The sequence below is a fragment of the Dermochelys coriacea genome, chromosome 7, assembly GCF_009764565.3.
Source record: "Dermochelys coriacea isolate rDerCor1 chromosome 7, rDerCor1.pri.v4, whole genome shotgun sequence".
In the NCBI taxonomy this organism is placed as follows: Eukaryota; Metazoa; Chordata; order Testudines; family Dermochelyidae; genus Dermochelys; species Dermochelys coriacea.
Genome location: NC_050074.1, coordinates 96,623,148 through 96,644,757, shown reverse-complemented (window position 1 = coordinate 96,644,757; position 21,610 = coordinate 96,623,148). Strand labels below are relative to the sequence as shown.

Here is a 21,610-nt window from a genome sequence, read left to right as displayed (position 1 = left end):
CCTGCTGGCCCCCACACTTTTGGGAAGGCTCTGCCACACCTGTCCCAGGCCCCAATATGCCAACAGAACCACCCTTCAGAATACGCCAACAGAACCACCCACAAATCCAGCTATGACATGTCTGTAGAGCAGTGGTTCCCAACCAAAGGTACATGTACCTCTGGGGGGTATGCAAAGGTTTTCCAGGGGGTACATCAACTCATCTAGATATTTGCCTAGTTTTACAATAGGTTACATAAAAAGCACTAGCGAAGTTAGTGCAAACTAAAATTTCATACAGACGATGACTTGTTTGTATGGCTCTATATCCTATATGCTGAATTGTAAGTATAATATTTATATTCCAATTGATTTATTTTATAATGATATGGTAAAAATGAAAAAGTAAGCAATTTTTCAGTAATAGTGTGCTGTGACACATTTGTATTTTTGTGTCTGATTTCGTAAGAAAGTAGTTTTTAAGTTAAATGAAACTTGGGGCTACGCAGGACAAATCAGTCTCCTGAAATCAGTCTGGAAAGGTTGAGAGAGACTGCTAGAGTACCTAGCAATCTAAACAAATAGGGGCTAAAAATGACTCCATTCAACTCAAGTAGCCCTCTGAGTGTTTCACCTGCTTATTGCTGATACAGATGTGAATGGAGATTTGTTTCCTATTTCAACTTTTATACTCAACTTATCCAGACACAATATCTGACCATGTTTTCAACTTTTGCAAGCTCTCTTGGCTAAATCACCAAGTATTTAATGTTTTTCTGAAAGCTTCAATTGCTGGGATCAGGTTAGTGCATGAAAATCTCAGATTTCTTAAAAGAGAGAGAGTCTCTAGTCCTCAGAGCTGTTATAGAGAGAGGTACTTAAATCCCTTCCTCTTTTCAGGTGTTTTTGTCTTTTCTCTCCACTGTGGCCTTTCAAGCATTGATTGCATTAGCTTGCAATAAGGCTGTGTCTCAAACATTTTTAACATAGTCTGATTTTTGTCTGTAGCTAGTAGATAGTTTTGTAAAGAGATGAGCATTTTTGTTTGTAGAGCTGTGATCCACAATGGCACCTAATTTATATTTAATAGTAATATCAGAGTTTTGAGGTGAAAGATACATAAAGGAGTCATGATGCTAGATATGCTTAAGTGTAGTTAGTCATATACCACAGGCACCATGGGAAAAGAAATGTGCAAAGATAGCATCCACAGAACACTTCAGTAGAGATCAAGTAAATCTGATTTTTGTGGGGAGGGAGAGTATTTTTCAGGGTACTTTTTTTTTATTTTTATTTATTTATTTATTTTAAAGAGGCTAGGACTTTTCAACTTGGAAAAGAGGAAACTAAGGAGGGATATGATAGAGGTATATGCAATCATGAGTGGTGTGGAGAAAGTGAATAAGGAAAAGTTATTTACTTGTTCCCATAATATAAGAACTAGGGGCCACCAAATGAAATTAATGGGTAGCAGGTTTAAAACAAATAAAAGGAAGTTCTTCTTCAGTCAGTGCACAGTCAACCTGTGGAACTCCTTGCTGAAGAGGTTGTGAAGGCTAGGACTATAACAGGGTCTAAAAGAGAACTGGATAAATTCATGGAGGTTAAGTCCATTAATGGCTATTAGCCAGGATGGGTAAGGAATGGTGTCCCCAGCCTCTGTCTGTCAGAGGGTGGAGATGGATGGCAGGAGAGAGATCACTTGATCATTATCTGTTAGGTTCACTCCCTCTGGGGCACTTGGCATTGGCCATTGTTGGTAGACATGATACTGGGATGGATGGACCTTTGGTCTGACCCAGTATGGCCATTCTTATGTTCTCAGAGTATGTGTGGTCCTAGGTCCTTTATTATATGCTATGCTAACATCAGAAATGACCCATCACTAAATGGGACCTATAACTATACATAGGTCAGTCAGTACCTCTCTCTCTGATATTGCATGAATGAATTATAATTCAAGCATCTGTAACTGCTGGGAGGGTGGGATCTGGGGTGGGGCAGAAAGAAAATCACTACAGATTCAAAGTATATTAATATAGCTGAAATTATAACCAAAAAGAAAAAAGTGGTGCCAATACTAGCTGGGTGGAGGAGCAGCTGGGGATACTTTTTACATACAAAACAATATTAAAACATTGAACTATCCAGACATGTCCCAAACATCACTCTGACTCCTTTGTTAAATCTTTTACTCCTTTCTCTGGCCCCTAGCTGTCTTTGTAGATTGCAAACTCTGCTGAGCACCTCTTCCTGCCTATACAGCAGGAAGCACAGTTTGGACATGACTGTACTGTGAATAACCATCTGCCTGAGAGAGTCTACAATGTGTATTTACTCTATTTATTTAAGGTAATGGAAATTGGATGGAAAATCTTGATTCTAGAATGTGCATGAGGTCACTTCATCCACCTGGATCACTAACCCACTCTATGGACTTACACGAGAGCTACTCTCTGGAGTAATACAGCTTTTAAACACATAGCATTACCGTGGGCTGTTAGTGTGTTGGAGGGTAAGTATGAAGAAAACCACCAGATTTTGGAAAGACTGCCCCGTCTGTCCCCCTTTCTAAAACTCTGCTCCAAATAACTTGAGTGTGACAGAAGAGATGACCGCAGGTGTGTAATGGCCAGGCAGGCTATTGAAATGCAGGGAGGGGGGCTGCTCTCAGCCCAGGCCTTTCCCTCTTTATTCTGTGCTTTTCCCCAGGATATGTGTGTGTGTGTGTGTGTGTGGAGGGGAGACAGGGACTCTCAGATCGGAATCGCCGGCCCTACTGACATTTCTTATTGCAAGCGCCATTTCCGTTAGCCACTGCGCGGAGAGCCTTTGAAATGGACAGGGGTCCTCTGCAGAGTGAAAGTAACGAGCACGAAGGAGAAAACAAACCGAGCAGCCTCGTAGAGCAGAGACACTTCCCACAGGCGGCCCCTCGGGATTTGGAGCCTGTCTGAGCCCATCCTGCCTCGTACGCTTGTGTAGCGGTTGCTCTCTTGGCTCAGGGCCGTGCAGGAGCTCCGGGAAACCTCTCCCTTGCTCAGTCACGCTAAAGATCGGCCATGAAAAGCCCCAGCCCTCACTGTTTAAACCGTCAGAGACGGGATCCGGGTGTTTCCTAACACGCAACCCGCAGTGGAGCTGGCTGAGTCCCGCGTTAGAGGTTCCCAGCTTAGAGGTAACAGCAGCTGCTCTAAAGTCCTCTAGAAGAGGAAACGCTGCGAGCAGGCAGCTGTGAGGAAGCGGCGTGTAAAGCTCGGAGGGAACTAGCTGGAGCCTGTTCCCCTGCGATAACGCTGCGGGTGAAGCGCGGGGAGCGTCCCAAAGCCACAGCTGTGAGCGATCGCAGCGACAGCGCTGTGAACGGGGAAACGCTCCGGGTCAGGGAGATCGGGGCCCGGCTCAAGCCCTCCCCGGCCCGTCCTGGGGCGGAGCGGACGGGGGCAGCCTGAGTAACCCCGCCCAGCTGAAGCAGCGGAGTTCCGGACTAACCAGTATAACAAGCCCGAGTCGGGGAGCTGTGGATAGTTGGATGAGCGCCTGGCATGATTCAATCACGATTGTAGCTAACCTGTTTTCTTATGGTGACGCTGCCCGGTCAGGTCATGCCAGGGACCGGGTGTGTGCCACTATAGTTTGTGTGTTTAATCACAATCGTTCATGCATCCGATGAAGTGAGCTGTAGCTCACCAAAGCTTATGCTCAAATAAATTTGTTAGTCTCTAAGGTGCCACAAGTCCTCCTTTTCTTTTTGCGGATACAGACTAACAGGGCTGCTACTCTGAAATCGTTTAGTTGTAATACAGCAAACCAACTATGGGGGGAGGCGGAGCCTTTAAAGCCTACTTCTATGGGGGTTAGAAAATAAATAGAACCCCCCAAAAGTGTCTTGTTAAAGTATCAGAGTAGCAGCCGTGTTAGTCTGTATTCGCAAAAAGAAAAGGAGTACTTGTGGCACCTTAGAGACTAACAAATTTATTAGAGCATAAGCTTTCGTGAGCTACAGCTCAGTCCAAATGCATCCGCTGAAGTGAGCTGTAGCTCACGAAAGCTTATGCTCTAATAAATTTGTTAGTCTCTAAGGTGCCACAAGTACTCCTTTTCTTTTTGTTAAGGTATGAATTACAGGGACAAAGGAAAGAGACGGGGGAAAACAGCATCCTAAGGGCTGCTGCTGCTTTCTTTGCGCACGCAGTGGAGCCAGAACCTGCAAGTTAAAATGCCAGCTGAGCCCACCACGCCCATGCCAGCTCTGCCAGCCCTTCTCAGAAGGCCTTTTTAGGCCATTTGACCTGATATTCAGCCGTGTTCAGCATAGGCAGCTTTCCTGAACTTCAGTGGGAAATGCGGGTGCTGGGTAAAATCTGCTCCGAAGGCCCTGCTGCCCTCCTACTTGGGTGTAATGGGCCACCCTGCAACTTCAGTCGAATCTCCGCGCTTTGGTAGGATTAAGAAAGACTCTTCCTCTTTTACTGTAAAGTTGTGTGCTTTAATGGCCCCCTGCATTTATAGTTAGTATAACTCTGTGATACAGATCAGTCCAAGTTTATAATATGCTGCAGCTCCCCGTGTTAAGACATCAGTAGCAGATGATTAGGGCGGAATTGGAAACAAAGGAAACCAGCCTCACTCACATACCTTTGGATTTTCAGTTAAACTTGCCTTTGGGAAAAGAAGGGGGCATTTATGATCAATAATCTAGTTATAGGAAGAAGAAACAAACACGCTGTTTATTAGATGAGAGTTTGAGTCAAATCCTTCAGTTCTGGTGGGTTTCACCGGGGCCTCAGTGAGTTCACTAGAAGTTTAGCCCCTGTAAGAAGAGGGCCCTGGTATCAGGATTCAGGGTTAGAGAGGGAATATCTTCTGTTTGCTCTCCCAATTAGGAACAATCTGAATATATGGTGTCCCGGTGTCTTTTATAGCCGATTCATTTGTGCTTGCTGTATGTTTTTCCACTGGCTTATCTAAACGCAGAAAATGCTTGAAACCTCAGTGACAGGTTTTCTAATACCGTTTATTATATACTTACAGTGATTAACCCCCTGGGCGGTTCTTAGCATTCTCTGCCCCTTGCATCACAGAGGCGAAGCCATGCTTTATAAATAACGTGTAAATTGGGGTAGTTTGAAGTTGAAGAGGTCCTGTATCGCTTTGATCGCTAATCTTCCAGGCGTTGGTGAAAGATTGGCTACATTTCTGGCTAGACAATTGGCGCCAAATTCAAGCTGAGAGGAGTGCAGGGTTCAATTTGTATCCATTAAACCAGAAACACGGCAATAATACAGCCCGGAGCTGGGAAATCGAGCCAACCCAGACTTTTGACGTCTCCCTACGACCTTTACAATGGACTTGGATTTCTTCCGCTCATTAGTTTACAGTAGAAGGGATTCGGGTATTGATAGGGAATGTAGACGGGATTCTGATAGGAAATCGATCATGACATTTATTTACCACGTAGTAACGTTTTGTGTTACATGATTGCTAAACTACACCTCATTCTCCCCTTAAGCAGGAGTCCAGGAGTCCCCCTACGGCTTTTGCCGACCCGAAAAACAGTTTCAGTGTTGTAGCCTGTTGGGCTCAGGATAGTGGGCAGACAAGGTGGGTGAGGTCATATCTTTTATTGGGCCAGCTAGAGAAATTGGTCCAATAAAAGATATGACCTCATCCACCTTGTGTCTGAAATATATACTGCCAGTTTAAAGAGGACATTTCAAAGGATTACGTGGTAGCTTCATTTAGATCTGCATTTTGAAAGGCAGGGATTGATGTAAAATCTCTGTTATAACAGAGTTCTGGGTTGTGTTAATGGGTGATAAATGTTCTCAGACACAGAACAGGGACCTTGCATGATAAAGATACAAAACCCCTGCTCCATTCACGCCCCTGCCCTAAGGAGCTCCCTGATTATGGCTGTAATGAGATGGGGTTGCTAATGCTTGGAGATCTATGCAATTTTAAATATGTCGTATGTGCCTTTTGTGTTAGTCCATCGATGTTTGGAAGGGACATGATTGAACCCCATCGTTCTGCCATTAGCTGGAGTGTAACTGTCTTTAAAAGCCCTTTTGCTGGTCTTTTGTTTGGTGCGGCTGGAATTGTCCATGCCGCCACTCCCGCCTCCAGGGGAGAATCAGGAGGGGCACAGAGCAGGTTTGCATTTCAAGGGGGGCAGAAACGATCCTGCAGACTCTCTGGAGCCAGGGGCTGCAGACATTTGCCAGACGTGTGAACTCTACTCCTAACTGACGGCTGTTATCTCTTTTCTCTCCGTACTTTGATGTGGATTCACACTTGCAAACGAGCCTGCGGGGGAGGCCCCCCTATAAATAAACGGAGGCCCCCCCACCCACCTGCCCTCCTCTCTAGCCGAGCAGCTCTAGCTAGGCCGAGGGAGCTGCAGGCAGCTCCTTCCTGAGCCTAGCTCCTTCAGCCGCCGCTCGCCATGGGCGAGGCCGCCTGCTCCGTGGGCTTCCCGGCCCAGCCTGACAGCGAGGAGCAAAGGCCAGCGGGCAGGCCTCACATCTGCTGCGTGCCTCCTCCGCGGGCTCCCACCTCCTTCAGCAGGAGTCCCCGCCTGGCCAAAGCAAAGCCCAAAGGGGGAGCCTCGGCCGGGGGCCAGCTCCAGCCCAGGAGCTCGTGCCGAGGGGAGCTGGAAGACACCAAGCCCCAGGAGTTGCCCAATGACCGAGCAAGTCCCGGTAAGCCCGAGGCAAGCCCAGCGGGAGGTGGTGGTTGGTGCTGGAGGGGGAACTAGGGTCCTGATGCGGCCGAGAGGACGAGCCTCCAGCTGGTCGGGGGTGAGCGGGAAGGAAGGGGCAGTTGCCCAGCTGCCCTGGCTGGGGGAGCAGGGGAGCGGCTCGCAAGCCAAGGGGCTGGATCAGGCTGCTTTACCCCCGCTGGGCACCGGAGCCCTAACCTACTCTCCGCCTTCGCAGCTCCCGAGGGCGGCTGGGTGAGCGCGGACGAGTCCTCCGGGTACGAGAGCGAAAGCGCCGCCTCCTGCATCCCCTCGCCGCCGGGGGAGGACGAGCCCCAGCAGCGCAGGGCGCGGGCCGCCTTCGCCCCGGAGCAGGTCTGCAAGCTGGAGAAAACCTTCAAGCGGCTGAAGTACCTGGGGGCGGCGGAGAGGAAGAAGCTGGCGGCCGCTCTTCAGCTGTCCGAGGTTCAGGTCAGTGCCCGACCCGCGGCGCCACGGCACAGAGACAGCCGGTTAGAGCCACACGCGCCGGGCTGGGGAGCTTTGGGCCGCTCGCCGCTCTTGGTCCCGCTGCTCCCCTTGCTGCAGGGGCGTGTTCAGAGACGCTGAGCCCCTCCAGCTGCCCCTTGGCTTCAGTCAGGTCCCGTGGTGCCTCAGTTTCTCCACCTCACTTGAACAGAGAGAGCACTGATTCATACTTGTCCAGGCTCTCCATATGTAAAACCGCACGGGTGCTGAGCGTAAAGATAACTGGTTATGATTTCTTGTTGTTGGGGACTGGTATTCAAATTGCCACGGCCTTGTTTACAAACACGGCCTATAAACGCAGGGCACGGCGTGTTGTCCATTAAAGAAAGTGCAGGATTTACTAGAAGCCTAATCCCACGTTTTCATGCGTCCGAAGAGTATCTTTAAACTCTCTTAAACATTTGTACTTAATCTTTTTTAAAACTTAAAAATACAACCGGGATCTGATGTTGATAAATGTTTTTATTTGATATTCACGTGGACAGAAAACTTAGTTACTAAATAAGGCTCCGATCCTGCAAGCGCTTGCTTATGCACTGGTTAACAGCTTGAGTAGAATCGGTCAAGGGCTGTTCACAATTAATGGATTCAAGATTTGGGTCCCTAACATGCTCCCGTTGGGGTCAGTGACTTCCCATTGACTGAAATGGAAACTGGATGAAGCCCCTGATTAGGTCTTTGCGGTAGCTATCTCTGGCAATTGCACACAGTAAATAATAAATTATGAGATTACACAATATGGACATTTTTCTGCTGAGCAGATCAGTGCTTTAACAAGTTATTTTAACTCCGACTACACTGTGGATCACAAGTGAGTTCAGTTACAGATGCTCTGAATACATGATAGTTTATAAATTATTCTGTTAGGACCCTGATTTCTTTAACATTACTTTATTTTTCCACCCCCAGGTCAAAACCTGGTTCCAGAATCGCAGGATGAAACTTAAGAGGCAAATACAAGACCATCATCATACCCTCATATCTTCAGATCCCTTCTATGGCTATAAGCAAGGGACCCCACCAAATATGTTACAGGATTATTACCACTATCCTAGTCCACAGCAACAAAGACTTCTGCCTTTTGCTCCTAATTGTGCTTTAGAATTCAACTCTTCCTTTCAAATATATGACTCCCCAAACCCATCATACACCGTTAGGGCACATGATTTACCTTTTTTCCACCAACACTTTCTACCACAATTCTCTGTCCATCCAGTTATACAGAACAAAATGGACAACAAGCAATTTAATTCTCTTCAAACATTATAACCAAAGCAAAGTGGAAGATATGAGAAAGGTATTATATTATGTACATAAAATATCTGTAGAAGTGTATGTTTTAATACAAAGTTTAAATATAAAGATTCATACCTAAATTAAGTATAATTGTATTTAATTGAGATTGAATGCTGTATGAGGCACTCTAGTCCTAATTCTTGGGTTTATACCCAACCTATGTAATTTGAAGGTTACTGATCTGAAGGATTCTGATAGACTATGCTATCTTCTTTTAGTGTGTGGATGCTTAAAAGGATCTTTTGGTATACATTCCATATTGACAATTAGTCTGGCCACAGGAGGAGAATTCCACTGGACCTACTGCTGGCACTGGTGAGAACCCTAATGTAGATGTGATGAAAGCAAATTTTGTACAGGTTTGACCACACAGCCTTACCTACACTAGGATCCACACCACGTAGGCAAGGCTATGAGATAAAATTCATTGTTTTAGAGAGGCAAAACCAACTGCTGGAGTCCCATACTTGAAAATATTATGCAAACATTTAACCTATAGCAAAATCTTATCAACTGTGAAGAAACTATCAATCTGGAGGCTTTGTTATAGTAATGTTGTTCATCTAATAGTTTTTTCTGTGCATATCCAACAAAGAAACCAGATACAATTAGGTTTCAGGTTTGCTAATTGTTGGTAGTAATACTCTTCTTATAGTCAGAAAGCTGGCAGTGAATTAATGGCTTCTGATGAGATTATACACATAGAAATACCATTTCAGTGTTTTATATTGTATAACAAGAACACCCAGTTAGGATTATGTGGCACATTGGAACTAAGAGTTTACAGATTGTCTTGTCATCCTTTCCTGCTCCTGAGTTGGCAGTTATGCAATTTGTGACTTTGACCAAGTCCTCTTTTCCTATTCTCATCCAAGTGTTAACTGGCCTGTTTTTACAGCCAGTGAAAATTAAAACTTTTACGCTCCTTAAAAGAGTACAATGTACTGTCTTGTGATCTCAGTACTGCATAGTGTTTCTATAATAGGATTCTGTATAAATTATTGGGGAAGGGGAGCATTATTTACAGGAGGGAGCAAAGTGCTAGTCAGTTAGTTGTTTTGTGATCATAAATTACTGCTTTACACTTCCATTGCATCTTCCATTCAAAAACCTCAAAATGTTTTACAAAGATAGAACATAGAATAGTTGCACTGATTTATATTGATTTAATTTCATTGGTAATTTACTGAATTAAACTACATTGCTATAAACTTCTAAAGGAGTGTGCATGCATGGGCTTTATCAGTTTAAATCGATTACAAAACTTGCAGTGGAAATGGTGCAACTTTTGTGTGCAGACAAGCTCTTGAAATAGGTATTACTATTTCTCCTATGGGGGAAAAATGAGGTATAGATGCTGGGATTTGCTTCCAATTGACTTCAGTGGAAATTGCTGGGTACTTAGGCTAATTTTCAAGAGTGCTATTTAGGAACGTAACATATTCTTGAAAATCTTTGCCTTAAAGTATGAATGAAATCCCTTTTTAAATGGAATTTTAATTTAAAAATTTGGCACAAGGACTTGACAGAGAAGTATTGAATGCTCCATGTAACTTTTTAGTAAAGCAATATTTTTTTTGCAGAAGAAACACGGAAAAATTGCTCCCCTTTAAAAATGTTGCTCTTGATTTCATCACTTTTTTTAGTTCCTTTAGTAGCTATACTCATTTCCTCCTTCCTCCTGAAATAACATTCTGGACTGACTAATCTTGGTTGTATGGAGGAAACTGGAGATGAGAGCCCCCTGCTTCTGTGCTAAGGCATCAGTAGAGCCACAAATGAGTATGTCTTTGCCTATAGCATGAAATAGTTTGAAATATTACAGGCCTGAGGAGATTAGTTTAATTCTGGCTGTTGGGCTTGATGTGGAGGTGGCTGGGTTGTGTTTAGTGACCTGTAATAGACAGGAGGGCGATCTGGTGTTCCCTCCTGCCCTTAAACTCTGTGACTACAATGAGAAAAGGGTGTAGCACAACTAGAAAGCCTTGTTAAGGTACAGGCTACAATCATTGAAACTGTGTTGGTTAGGCATGTTAGACTCTCCTCCTACCTCCATGCTTTACTGCAGCTAGTTAACATGGCTTTAGTTGTTAGATCTTAACAGGGCTTTTCAATTGTTTGAATTAACCTTGGTTAGAAAACTGGCCCTTTATTGATGGGGGGTTGGGGAGCGTGTATTTTTAATCCAGTTAAATACAATTGAAAAAGCCCATTGAAGCATGTCCATATACAGCTGCCAAAGTTTGTATATTGCATACATGAATCAGTGGTGCTGGAACTAGGGATGCTGCTGCATCCCCTTGGTTAAAGTAGTAAAAACAGACACCAAATATATGGTTTCCATCATCAGCACCTCACTATAAAAATTGTTCCGGAACCCCTGACATGCATACTTGTCTGCTTGTGTGGATGCAAAGCATGGTGCAAGGGGTAGGAAGCCCAGTGTGCCATAAGCTCCTCTGTCCATTGTTAAGTTGATCTAACTTTGTAGTGTAGTTTGGGCCATAATAGGGCTTTTTATTTGTGCTTAACATGATTGAAAAACACACCCTTTTGGCCCTTGAGATGGGGCCACTGCGTTGCTGCTTTAGCTCTCCAGCCACATTGTATCTGTATCAATGACTACCCCCAAACATTGCTGCAGCTAGATATAGGAAAGAAACATTCAATTTCTTGTCCTGATGCCTCAGCATAGAGGCATTAAGTTCACCCCCAAACCAATCCTTTTCTCTCCCTTCACTTCCCTGAAATAAAGACTGCATTTTTTTGTGTGAGCATAAGTGCAAACATGTGCTTTCTAAGAGGAAAATCATGATTCTAGAGATAATGAATTTTTCCATTTGCTTATGATTCAAAAAAATGGGGAGGGGGTTTATGAGAGGCAGAATTAGTTGTGGGTTGACCCAGAATAAAAACTCTTCAAAATTCTTGGTGAATCAAAGTGTATTTTTGTTTTTAAATAAAAAAAAATCATTTTGGCTCAAACAAAACACTTAGTTTGAGCTGAAACTTTTTTTAATGTTTTGAAGTTTCCTTCAATTTTAGTCTTTTTGAACCAAAAAAACATTTAATTTCAAAAATGTTGAAGTCTTGAGGCTTTTTGATCACATTAATATAATAATTCAGGCAAACTGGCATGAATTCACAAAACATGTGTTTTTGAATTTGCACTTTTTGCCAAAAACAGAAAGCTGGGGTAGGGAAGACAAACTTTTTGCCTACTTCTTGTTGTAGGAGTTTTCACAGCTCTGTTAGTATATGCAGTTGAGCAACCTTAACCGATTCAGTAAATAGTTGTTTGTACTGTTCCCATAGGCAAAACAAAAAAAGGAAGGGAGTGTTGTAAGCCATAGGTGACCTCTAACATCAGAATGCTGGTACTTCACAGTCATGAACCTGGATGAAAGTGTTACACTTCTCTAGGCTAAGGTTATTCATGCAGTAGAGAATCCTTTCATCCCACACAAGCTCCTTATGTGCTTACTCTCCCATCCTCTATTTCAGGGACTTTCTGTAAGCCTTCCTCACCCCCGGCTCATGGCAGGTTCTATGTGTTTGTCATGGTCCCCTCCACCACATGCCAGAGACAGGTCCATGTTTCTCCTCCATTTGAGTCCTTCCTTACCCACCAGCCCAGTTTTTTTCCCATACAGGGGTCCCTGCTTCCCTCACCACTCCCACTTTTTCCTCCCTCCATTACCTTCTTTGCCCCCTACCCATCTATTTTCCACCTCCAGGCCCCCAGTCCCCACTGCTTACCTACAAATTAGCATTCTTGTCCCTCTTCCCAATCCCACCAGCCTTCCTTCTAAGTCTCTCATTTCAGTCCCCAGGCAGGGAGTGAAGCAGCTATCACTGATATGAGCAGGAAGCAATAGAGGGCTATTAAGCTCTGGCTGCCCAGACCATTCCTTGAAGTTGATCACATAGAGCCTTCCAAAGTTATCGTATTACAAAACAACTGCCATGAAGTTGAGAGTAATAAAACAAGTCACCTTTTATTTTAAACACTCATGCTGAGTCAGTTCATATTCTATTATGTACACATAGATACAATTTGTGAGTAACATCCTGAAGTTAACTGGCCTTGGATGACACTTGTAAATGACTAGCTATTTGTGGAATTTGAATATTAAAATTCATGTAAAATGTAAATTTTGCAATGCTCAAATCTTAAATTCACAAGGCACTAAGCAATTATCTGTGATTACACTGCAGAACACATCCTGCCGTCCTTATTTAGGAAAGAATCCCTGAAATAGGAGTTTTAAATAAAAGATTTGATTCCATGAAATATAAAGAAACAAGCATTAATTACAAGAGACATTCTGGCTTGCTAGTGGTAGCTATTTCATAGAAAATGGATGTTGGTTCTGACAGTTTAATTTTCCAAGAAAATATTTAATTACAAGGTGCCTCTACTCACAAATGAACTTATGAAAGCCACAATGGTCCCTAGTCCCATATAATTGTTTCAACTTCTGTGTTTGCCACTCACAAGCACACACCTTGTTTCGGTCAGTTGTTCCCATTACTGTAATTATTACAAAAGTTTCCTTAGAAGTAGTTTGACAATGTTTTTAAAGGGACATTGTCAAGTGTTAATATTTTGACTCGTGAATTCTGGTAAAGTACTAGTCTTAGAAACTAAAAACACCCTATTGTCCCCCCATGCACTTGTTAAACAATTCCACCACCATCCCTGCCACGTTCTTATGAACTACATGAGCTATTATAATAGATTAATATTTCTGCAACTAGGATTCAGTAGGCAACAGTTGGCTGAGTGACACTGTTTCTGCAGAGACAGTTATAACTTATTGATAAAGTGTTGGGTTATTACAAATTAATAATCAGAGCAAAATCACTCCTATATTCCCACACCATTATTCCCAGAGTTGTTTGAGACTTAAGAGTTTTCACTGAAGTTTTAATGGCAACATGTTGGGTTGACGGAACAGAGTAGAATTTTTGCAATATCAACTCCTTGCTCTACCATTTGTCAGCCTATTCTAATTATCATTTTGAACCTGTACTTGACTGTGTCCATTTAAAAACACTGCTTTAAAAACAAAATAACCAAAAAGTTTTTAAATATTGACTATAATAAAAATAAGTTAAATTAAATAAGTACTCTTTATGATTTCAGGTAGTTCATTTTTAAAAAGTTCATTTCGCAGCTCAGAGCACTTTTATTCATGTTTAAGAGGGAGGAAGATATGGTTGGAATCTCAGTCTATTATGATTCTGGGTTAGAGAGACTGTTGGAATTGTAGACTGATAAGAAAATCCTGGAGCAGTAGTCACCAGCAGGGCTGGGGTTGGCACAACTGCCTGAAGAGATTGAGTTGGAGCAGAAGGCAGCAGCAGAGCTGGACTTGGCATAGCTGGGTGAAGGGAACAGGTCACAGCAGCAGCAGAGGAGACGTTGAACTCCATCCCAGGGGGATAACTGGGTGTCTGGATGTCTGGGTAAGGATAAGGTAGAAGTAAGCCTGAAAAGAGAGCTTCAACCCTGGCATCTTGGGTCTGTCGCTTGAACTTCATACGACGGTTCTGGAACCAGGTTTTTATCTGAAAAATAAAAATCCAAGAGACTATTACTTATTTATTTTGCCAAATAAAGATATGCAATGGTTTTTGAAGTTTTAGAAATGCATTAAACTGTTGTTGATCATTGGCCAAATTCTGCTGTTACAACTATGTGAAGCTGGAGCAATTTCCCTGACTTCAGTAAGACTCTCACACAACAGTCAAAGTTCCCCAAGGATGCAGTTTCATAGCCAATGTCCACAAGGGAGTGATGTGGCCAGAGCATCATGTCAGATCACCTTTGACTGCCCTAACTCAATGTAGCAGGTAACCATTTTTCAGCTGAATGAACTGGAAGTGGCCTTTCAGTATGAGATCAAGAGAGACTCAGACCCAGACCTTCAGAATTATAGCTGAGTGCCTTAACCACTCAGCCACCGCACCTCCTTCATACTACAGTACTGGGGTCCATATAAGTACCAAGAGAGAGAGAACCACAGAATTTGGCCCCTATTCTTCAGCAAACTTAATTCAGATTTAATATGGAAAGAAACCAGTTTACTTCAGAGGAAACACCCAGAGAATATTAAATTGTGCAATCTTTGTTAGCCTGAACATTCAGTTAAGGTTCCACTGTAAAAAAAAACAAACAACCAAAATTAGATAGTATGGCAGTGTGCAGGAAGCTTACCCAAACATTAACTCTATTCCATACTACCCTCTTTCCCTCCCAATGTTTCTGCTATCACATTTCCTAAATTGATCTTTTGTTCCCTCACCACGCTATGCTTTTACCATTAAGAGATTTTGGGTTGCAGGAGGTTTGCATTTGTAGATAGGGTAGCTGCATCCAGCAGCACTTGCATTTGGCAGCCTATCTTTGGTGATTAGTATATGAATGTTTTTCTCCAGTACACTCTTGAATAATGAAATGGCCAAATATTTTTAATAGACTATGTAATCCTACATAAAGTCATTAGTTATGTGAATTTGCAAACCCAGGTGGACCTCTGTTTCAATAAGACTTTAATGTGCATTAATTTTAAAATTCAAACTAAAGCTCCTGCATATATTTAAGCATAGGCTCAACTTTAAGTACAACTACTCCTGCTGACTTAACTGGGCCTAGAGAAGTCTAGTAAAATGCATGTTGGGAGTGTCTGATCATATAAGCATGCAATGTTATTTGCATGTAGGTTATTTGCCATTCATATTGGGCCAGAGTAGATACAATAACATTGATTTTAGAGGAGTTGTATCCACTGAAAGCCAGGAATAAATCTGGCTCATTGTTTGTGTTGTCAAATTGATGTAAGAGAACATGGGGTGACTTTTGATATGCATTTCTGTGGTATAAAAAGTGGAATCTTAGCTATAGTATTTCCAGCTTCTCTGATGTAATGTGTTTAATTTTCATTGTCTCTTATTGGGGGAGGGGGGGAAATTATCTTGTTTTAAGGGTTATTTTTCACTGTGGTGATATAGGGTTCACCCCTATCTCCCATTTAACAAAGTTTGTATCTGAAAATGTTTTTTTTTAGACGGTTCAGAATTACTAAGTGTCAGACATGTATTTTTAGCACTATAGTGCAACCCCAGACTCCTGCTCTGAGATTTTCTGCCCTGTTTTTTTTTTGTTTATTTTTGTCATTCTTGGTAAGTCCTAAACTCTGCTTTATATTGATGTGTTTTAGACACAAAAAATCCTGCATCTTGGAGGGGTTAGACTAGATGCGTCTTGTGGTCCATTCTAACCCTGTGGGTTCTATCATTCTATGTGGGGCTCAGAAATTGCAGAGCCTACCACTGTTGTGCAGGGACTCCTAGCTTGCAAGCTGCTGGTCCATGGACTTTCTCTGCATTCCTTTCTCCTTCCTGCCTGCTGCTCAGCCCCCCTCCTGACTCCCTTTCCCTTTCTTACAGAGGAGCTGCCCACTGGTTTCCCATGTGATTTCTTGGCTGTTGCTTTCTCTGTTGTGGCCACCTCATGACAGTAGATGGCCCATGGGCATTGCTGATCTCTATTCATTATAGATCCTTTAAATCTGAACACATAACTAGGACTTGAAACGATCAAATTGTGCCCATAACTAGCCTGTATATGTATGTATTCCTGTTATAAGTGCTCGTCCTCTGTCCCATTCACTTTTTGTAACGCCCACTTGTAACATCTTGTCAAATTAGATTCTGATCTTTTCGGGGCTACCTATCCGCTTGTGCGGTGACTAGGGAATTAATAATAGCAATGTTCTGGAGCAAGTATTGACACTATGAGGCCTCCATATTACACATGTGGCGCTGTTTAGGAGATACCTAATCCCAGACAGGATCAGGCGCATTGAATTAAGCTGGGGGAAGGCTGAGGGTAGAATCAATGTAGGGCTAGTACACGCCTTAGCTAAGGCTAGTGGAGCTCCAGCCGAGGGACTAGAAAAGGTTTACAGAAGATCCGAGCCCATGACTCTCTCTCGCACACTTGGCCTCTGTCACAATAGGGGGCGGCTTCGCGTGAATATATTGCCCCCCCCCCACACACACACAGGGAAGAGGTGTTCTCTTGAGGTCTAAGCCTGAGCGGCTGGGCACCCCCAGTCCCCCCTGGTTTGTCCCTCACCTGGGTCTGAGAGAGCTTCAGCACCTTGGACAGCCGCCGCTTCTCGCTGGCCCCAATGTAGCGCTGCTCCCGGAAGCTCCTCTCCAGCTCCTGCAGCTGCGAGGCCGAGAACTTGGTGCGGGGCCGCCCCGCCTGGGTGCAGCTGGCGCTCTCCGAGCCGCTGCCTTCCCCGCCTGCCTCCGCCTCCTTCGGGCTGGACGCGGCGCTGCTTGGGCCACTTTCCACCAGCTCGCCCAGGGCAGCTGGAATAATGGGAGCAAGGCGTGAGAAGAGAGACCCCCACGCCCCAGAGCAGCCTCACCCGCAGCCAGGAGGGGGGCAGCCTCATGCCCCAGCCGGCCCTGGCCACGTGGCATTATATGCTGAATTCAGCTGGCCAGGGGACACTGACATGGGGCCTCCATGTCCCCCCAGGGCCCTTCTCCCCACGCCTGACCTCTATCACGGAGGACTCCTAGTGACCTCACCACCCGCAGGCCGGCTCAGCCTACATGAACTGGAGTTTAGGGCTCAGCTTCCTAACAAGTCTCTGCCCCACTGGGGTCCCCCTAGCCTGCCGCCCTTCCATAGACAGAGACTGCGATTGTCCCCTAGACTTGGGGACCCTTTTCTCTCTGGCCGGGATCGACTAGAATCCCGCCCCGATGACTCTTTCTCTTGCCCCACTCCACATGTGGATGGGCAAGGCTGGCACTCACCTTGGTCTCCCGCACTCCGCCGGGCGCCCTCAGGCGGTCTCTCTCGGCTCCTAGTGCTTGGCCTGGTACGCGCTGGGTTTCTCTTCTCTTGATCGCCGCTGGCGCGGGCTCTGGCTACATTCCTGGGCAGGGACTGGTCGCCCCGCGGCGGGTGGTGGGTGGAAGACACCCCGCTTGCAGATTGGGCTTTCTCATGGCTGCTCTGAGCGAGCCACTCCACCGAGAAAGACCCCTTCTCCATCCTCCGTGCCCTTTGCCCCTTAGAGCCCTTCCTCGCCACAGCAGGCCGACTAACCATCCCCCTGGGTCTCCAAATATTTAAAGCTCCTCCGCGACGTGATTTGAAATGGCCCCAAAGCATCAAATGAGGCCGAGAACAAAGGATCCCATTGAGACCCTTTAATCTCCCCTTTCAGGTGATTGTTACATCCGACTAATCTCTGAACACAGTTGTTAACAGAACTCAAGGCTACCTGACCTGGCGCCAAGTTCATCTCGGAATCACCCCCTAATGATACAGCTGGTAATAATTACATCAGGGCCTGCACTTTTGTTTTACTCACTCCAGCTACTGACGCGTTTGAGCTATTCGAGGATTTTAAATCTTTATCTTCGACCATCAAGAACAAAGATTCAGAAAAGGAGTACTTGTGGCACCTTAGAGACTATGAAGTGAGCTGTAGCTCACGAAAGCTTATGCTCAAATAAATTTGTTAGTCTCTAAGGGGCCACAAGTCCTCCTTTTCTTTTTTAAAGATTCAGAACGTGCTGTTTGAAGAAAGCTCCCAAGACGCTGCCCGATCGCTCGCCACGGAGCTGGAAATACCCACACTGTCTGCTCCCCTGCTTGCAAAAATTATCTTACCAGCAAAGATAAGGTAATCCTGGAAAGGGTTAGAGCAAAGCAGATGCACGGGCCTGGGCAGTAGGTAAACTTCATCAAGAAATTAAAGTTGAAATATTCTTCCCATTATGTAGACAGGTTGTCTAAGGCTGTTAGGATATATCTGGCCAGAGAGGAATAAAACACGGGTGTTTGTTGTTTGAACTAGGAGGTGTGGGGAACGTAGTTTGATGCTGCTTTCTGTATTCTTACTGATCTTAAAGTATGGTTAAATATATGGCAAATAAACCTGTCTTACCTACGCATTTAAGGTTTGTTCCCGGTTTTAGAGAAATCGATCACTGAAGTCGTATTGACCTTAGTAGTGCAGAGCAAGTTCCTTCATTAACAGGTCAGAAACTATATCACGCGTGTTCCTTTGTTTGGCAGTATGATCTAACTCTTTTGATCCTCTCGTCGTCAGAGAGCAGAGCAATTAATTTATTGTGATTTTATTTTAGAATTAAACCGGTCAGTGGGGGAATATGTGTCAGGGCCTTGGGCAAAAAAGAAAGGAAACCCTGAGGAAATAGCTGCTAGTTTCGAATCTAACCGTCAACGTCTGGAAGAAAAAAAAAATAAGAGAAAAGAAACAGGGCTGGTGCATTTCAAAGTAAACAGCCCTAATGTTTTTATAAAGTAGATCAAAGACAAGTAGTGTAAACTCTGTTAAAGAGGCAAAGTCTGTTAAGGGATGATTCAGATAAGAGTGAGAAAAGAGCCACTTTTACAGTCTGAAGTGCGTCTGGGACAGCAGAGTCCTTAGCCTCAGCAAATACTAGCTCACACTTTTCCAGGTTGTTCAGTAAACAGCCGCCAACTGTATGAGTTTATACAGCCCAGAGATAATGAACTAGCTTATGTTCTTCCACTCCTCCAAGCTGATCTGAACATGTTTGAGATATGTTAATTCTTAGACTTCAAAGGATTTTTGTCCGCCTGTTATGAACGGTGCTATATTTGCATTGAGATGGTGAGAGTCCAATAACTCCACCCTCTGAGATGTCTGTTCCCCCCGCTTTATGCAATTTCCCATCAAGGCAATGGCTTTCCCCACATATAATATAAAGCGCTTCACATGATCTTGTGCTTAATGCATTACAGCCTGACATGAGTCAGCAACTTTGAGACCTCTCTGTGACTACTCACTCTGAATACATTTCCACAGTTACATCTCTAGTTATTTTTCCATGGTTTAGTAATGTGGAGAAAACCTCGTCTAATTTCTACTAACTCTGCTTATCTTCCTCATCAGCACTGCATATTTTGAGGTAATAGACGTGCTGCAAAAGAAAACAAAAGATAGGCCTTTTTAAAATGTGGATGCATTTTACAAAAATGTTAATTGAGCAAAATGGCTAGGGATCGTAGTTCCATTTTTGTAGCATCGTATTCTTTTCCTATTGCACTGAAACGGCAGGGTGTGGTGATTTTTGGTAATATTCTCTTGGCCAGTGTGGACAAGGGTAGGGAAGAACCATGTTATAACCTTAGAGACTAACACATTTATTAGAGCATAGGTTTTTTATTATGCTCTGATAAATATGTTAGTCTCTAAGGTGCCACAAGTCCTCCTGTTCTTTTTGCGGATACAGACTAACAGGGCTGCTACTCTGAAACATGTTATAATAAACTGTTCTACAGAACTAATCATAACCCTCATCTGTAAACAATCCCTAAATGGAAAAGGCCTCAAGGTCTATAAACATATATCTATATTAGACCTGGTCAGCCGTTTTTTGTATTTGTTTAATTTTCATTTAAAGCAATATTAATTTTAATTAAACTGGTGTAGACAATTATTCCCATTTTTGACACTATCTCTACAGATATGTTTAAAAAGTAAGAAAAAAGCTGACTACGACCAAATAGCATGTTTTAATAGTGACAGGGGATCTTGTGATAATATGGAGTAATGGCTATGGGGGAAAGGAGTGATTTGCCCACAAAAGAAATGTTAACAATATATTTTAAACATAGATCCCAATCCCACTTACACTTGCTTAACTTTGCACCTGTGTGTAGTCCCATTCAACTCAATCACTACTCAGGTGAATAACTGTTTGCAAGGTTAAGACCTTGTGGCTAATTAATCAGAAAAAAAAAAGTTGATGTACAGAGAATGTAAAATAATTTATAAACTGAAGCGAAAAATGAAAATGTTTTGAAAATGTTAAAAAGAAAAGGAGTACTTGTGGCACCTTAGAGACTAACAAATTTATTAGAGCATAAGCTTTCGTGAGCTACAGCTCACTTCATCGGATGCATCCGATGAAGTGAGCTGTAGCTCACGAAAGCTTATGCTCTAATAAATTTGTTAGTCTCTAAGGTGCCACAAGTACTCCTTTTCTTTTTGAGAATACAGACTAACACGGCTGCTACTCTGAAACTTGAAAATGTTAGTGGCTGATTAGACAAAATGATATAATCCAATAACAATGCAATCATTTTCTTAATGAAAATCCAACAATTTACTTAGGGTGGGATCCACAAAGGACTCGGGTGCTGCAACTTTTCCTCATAGATGCTCCTGTTGTACTCTGGTAAATTCATTGACTTCAAAATCCTCCCAATTTACACAAGTGTAAGAAAGTCACTTAATTAAAACTGTGCCATTTCTACTGCACTCATATTTCTAAGCACACATGAACATATACTGTACAATGCCTAGTGCAACTCAAAGCACACATTACTTATAATGAAATAGAAAATGAAATCTTATCAATATGGTGTACTAATATTATCTTTGTTTTGTTATATACACACATGGTTGCTGTATAAAGTGCACTACTCTGCTATAACCTTATTATCAGCTTTTTTAAAAAAATACTTTTTTATTAGTCTGAATACCCAAAATAAATCTTCCCTTAAGAATTTGGTCTAATATTTCATCTGTTTTGGTTTATATATTTCACAATACAAATGAATCTTGGGGCTTTTTTGTTCATGTTACAAACTTTGACTCACAGATGAAATAACATTGTTCAGGCAGATACTATATGAACTTTATTTCTGGTAAACAAGTCAAAGAAAGCCATAATAATAACTACCACAAACAAAGTGGAAGGTGTGGGCAGGGAAATCAATGGAATTTACTGTGTCTACTGCTTTTGGGGGTAAATACTCAACAAACTTAGAACAAGGGAGGAAATATACATCAAATGCTTTGTACATTATAAAAAGGTTTTATTTAAAATACAGAACCAAGCTTAAGGCAAAACTCCACATTTTGAAACCAAAACTACTTTGATGAGGTAACTAATCAGTAAACTGCTAAAATGCTTTAAGTAAACACCTCATGAAAGGAATCCCAGTTGAAGCAGTCATTGCTACTTTGTGTTTTTAACAATTAACAGTTGTCAAGTGTTGTGATGAAA

The 21,610-nt window shown here is 43.2% G+C and overlaps 2 protein-coding genes across 2 annotated transcripts; one reads left to right on the top strand and one right to left on the bottom strand.

Annotated features, from left to right (window-relative positions):
- The first annotated feature begins 5,673 nt into the window (after nt 1-5,673).
- Nucleotides 5,674-11,411, top strand: LOC119858968 (homeobox protein vent1-like). The gene is made up of 3 exons (XM_038410568.2): nt 5,674-6,683; nt 6,921-7,153; nt 8,120-11,411. Exons 1-3 carry the CDS (start codon nt 6,428-6,430, stop codon nt 8,477-8,479), a joined length of 849 nt encoding a protein of 282 aa, XP_038266496.2. The 5' UTR covers nt 5,674-6,427; the 3' UTR covers nt 8,480-11,411.
- Nucleotides 11,412-13,382: 1,971 nt separating this feature from the next.
- LOC119859386 (homeobox protein vex1-like) lies at nt 13,383-17,983 on the bottom strand. Its single transcript, XM_038411453.2, has 3 exons — nt 17,351-17,983; nt 16,653-16,894; nt 13,383-14,080 (listed from the first exon to the last, which is right to left on the bottom strand). The coding sequence occupies exons 1-3, from the start codon at nt 17,709-17,711 to the stop codon at nt 13,709-13,711; spliced, it is 975 nt and encodes a 324-aa protein (XP_038267381.2). The 5' UTR covers nt 17,712-17,983; the 3' UTR covers nt 13,383-13,708.
- Nucleotides 17,984-21,610: the final 3,627 nt, after the last annotated feature.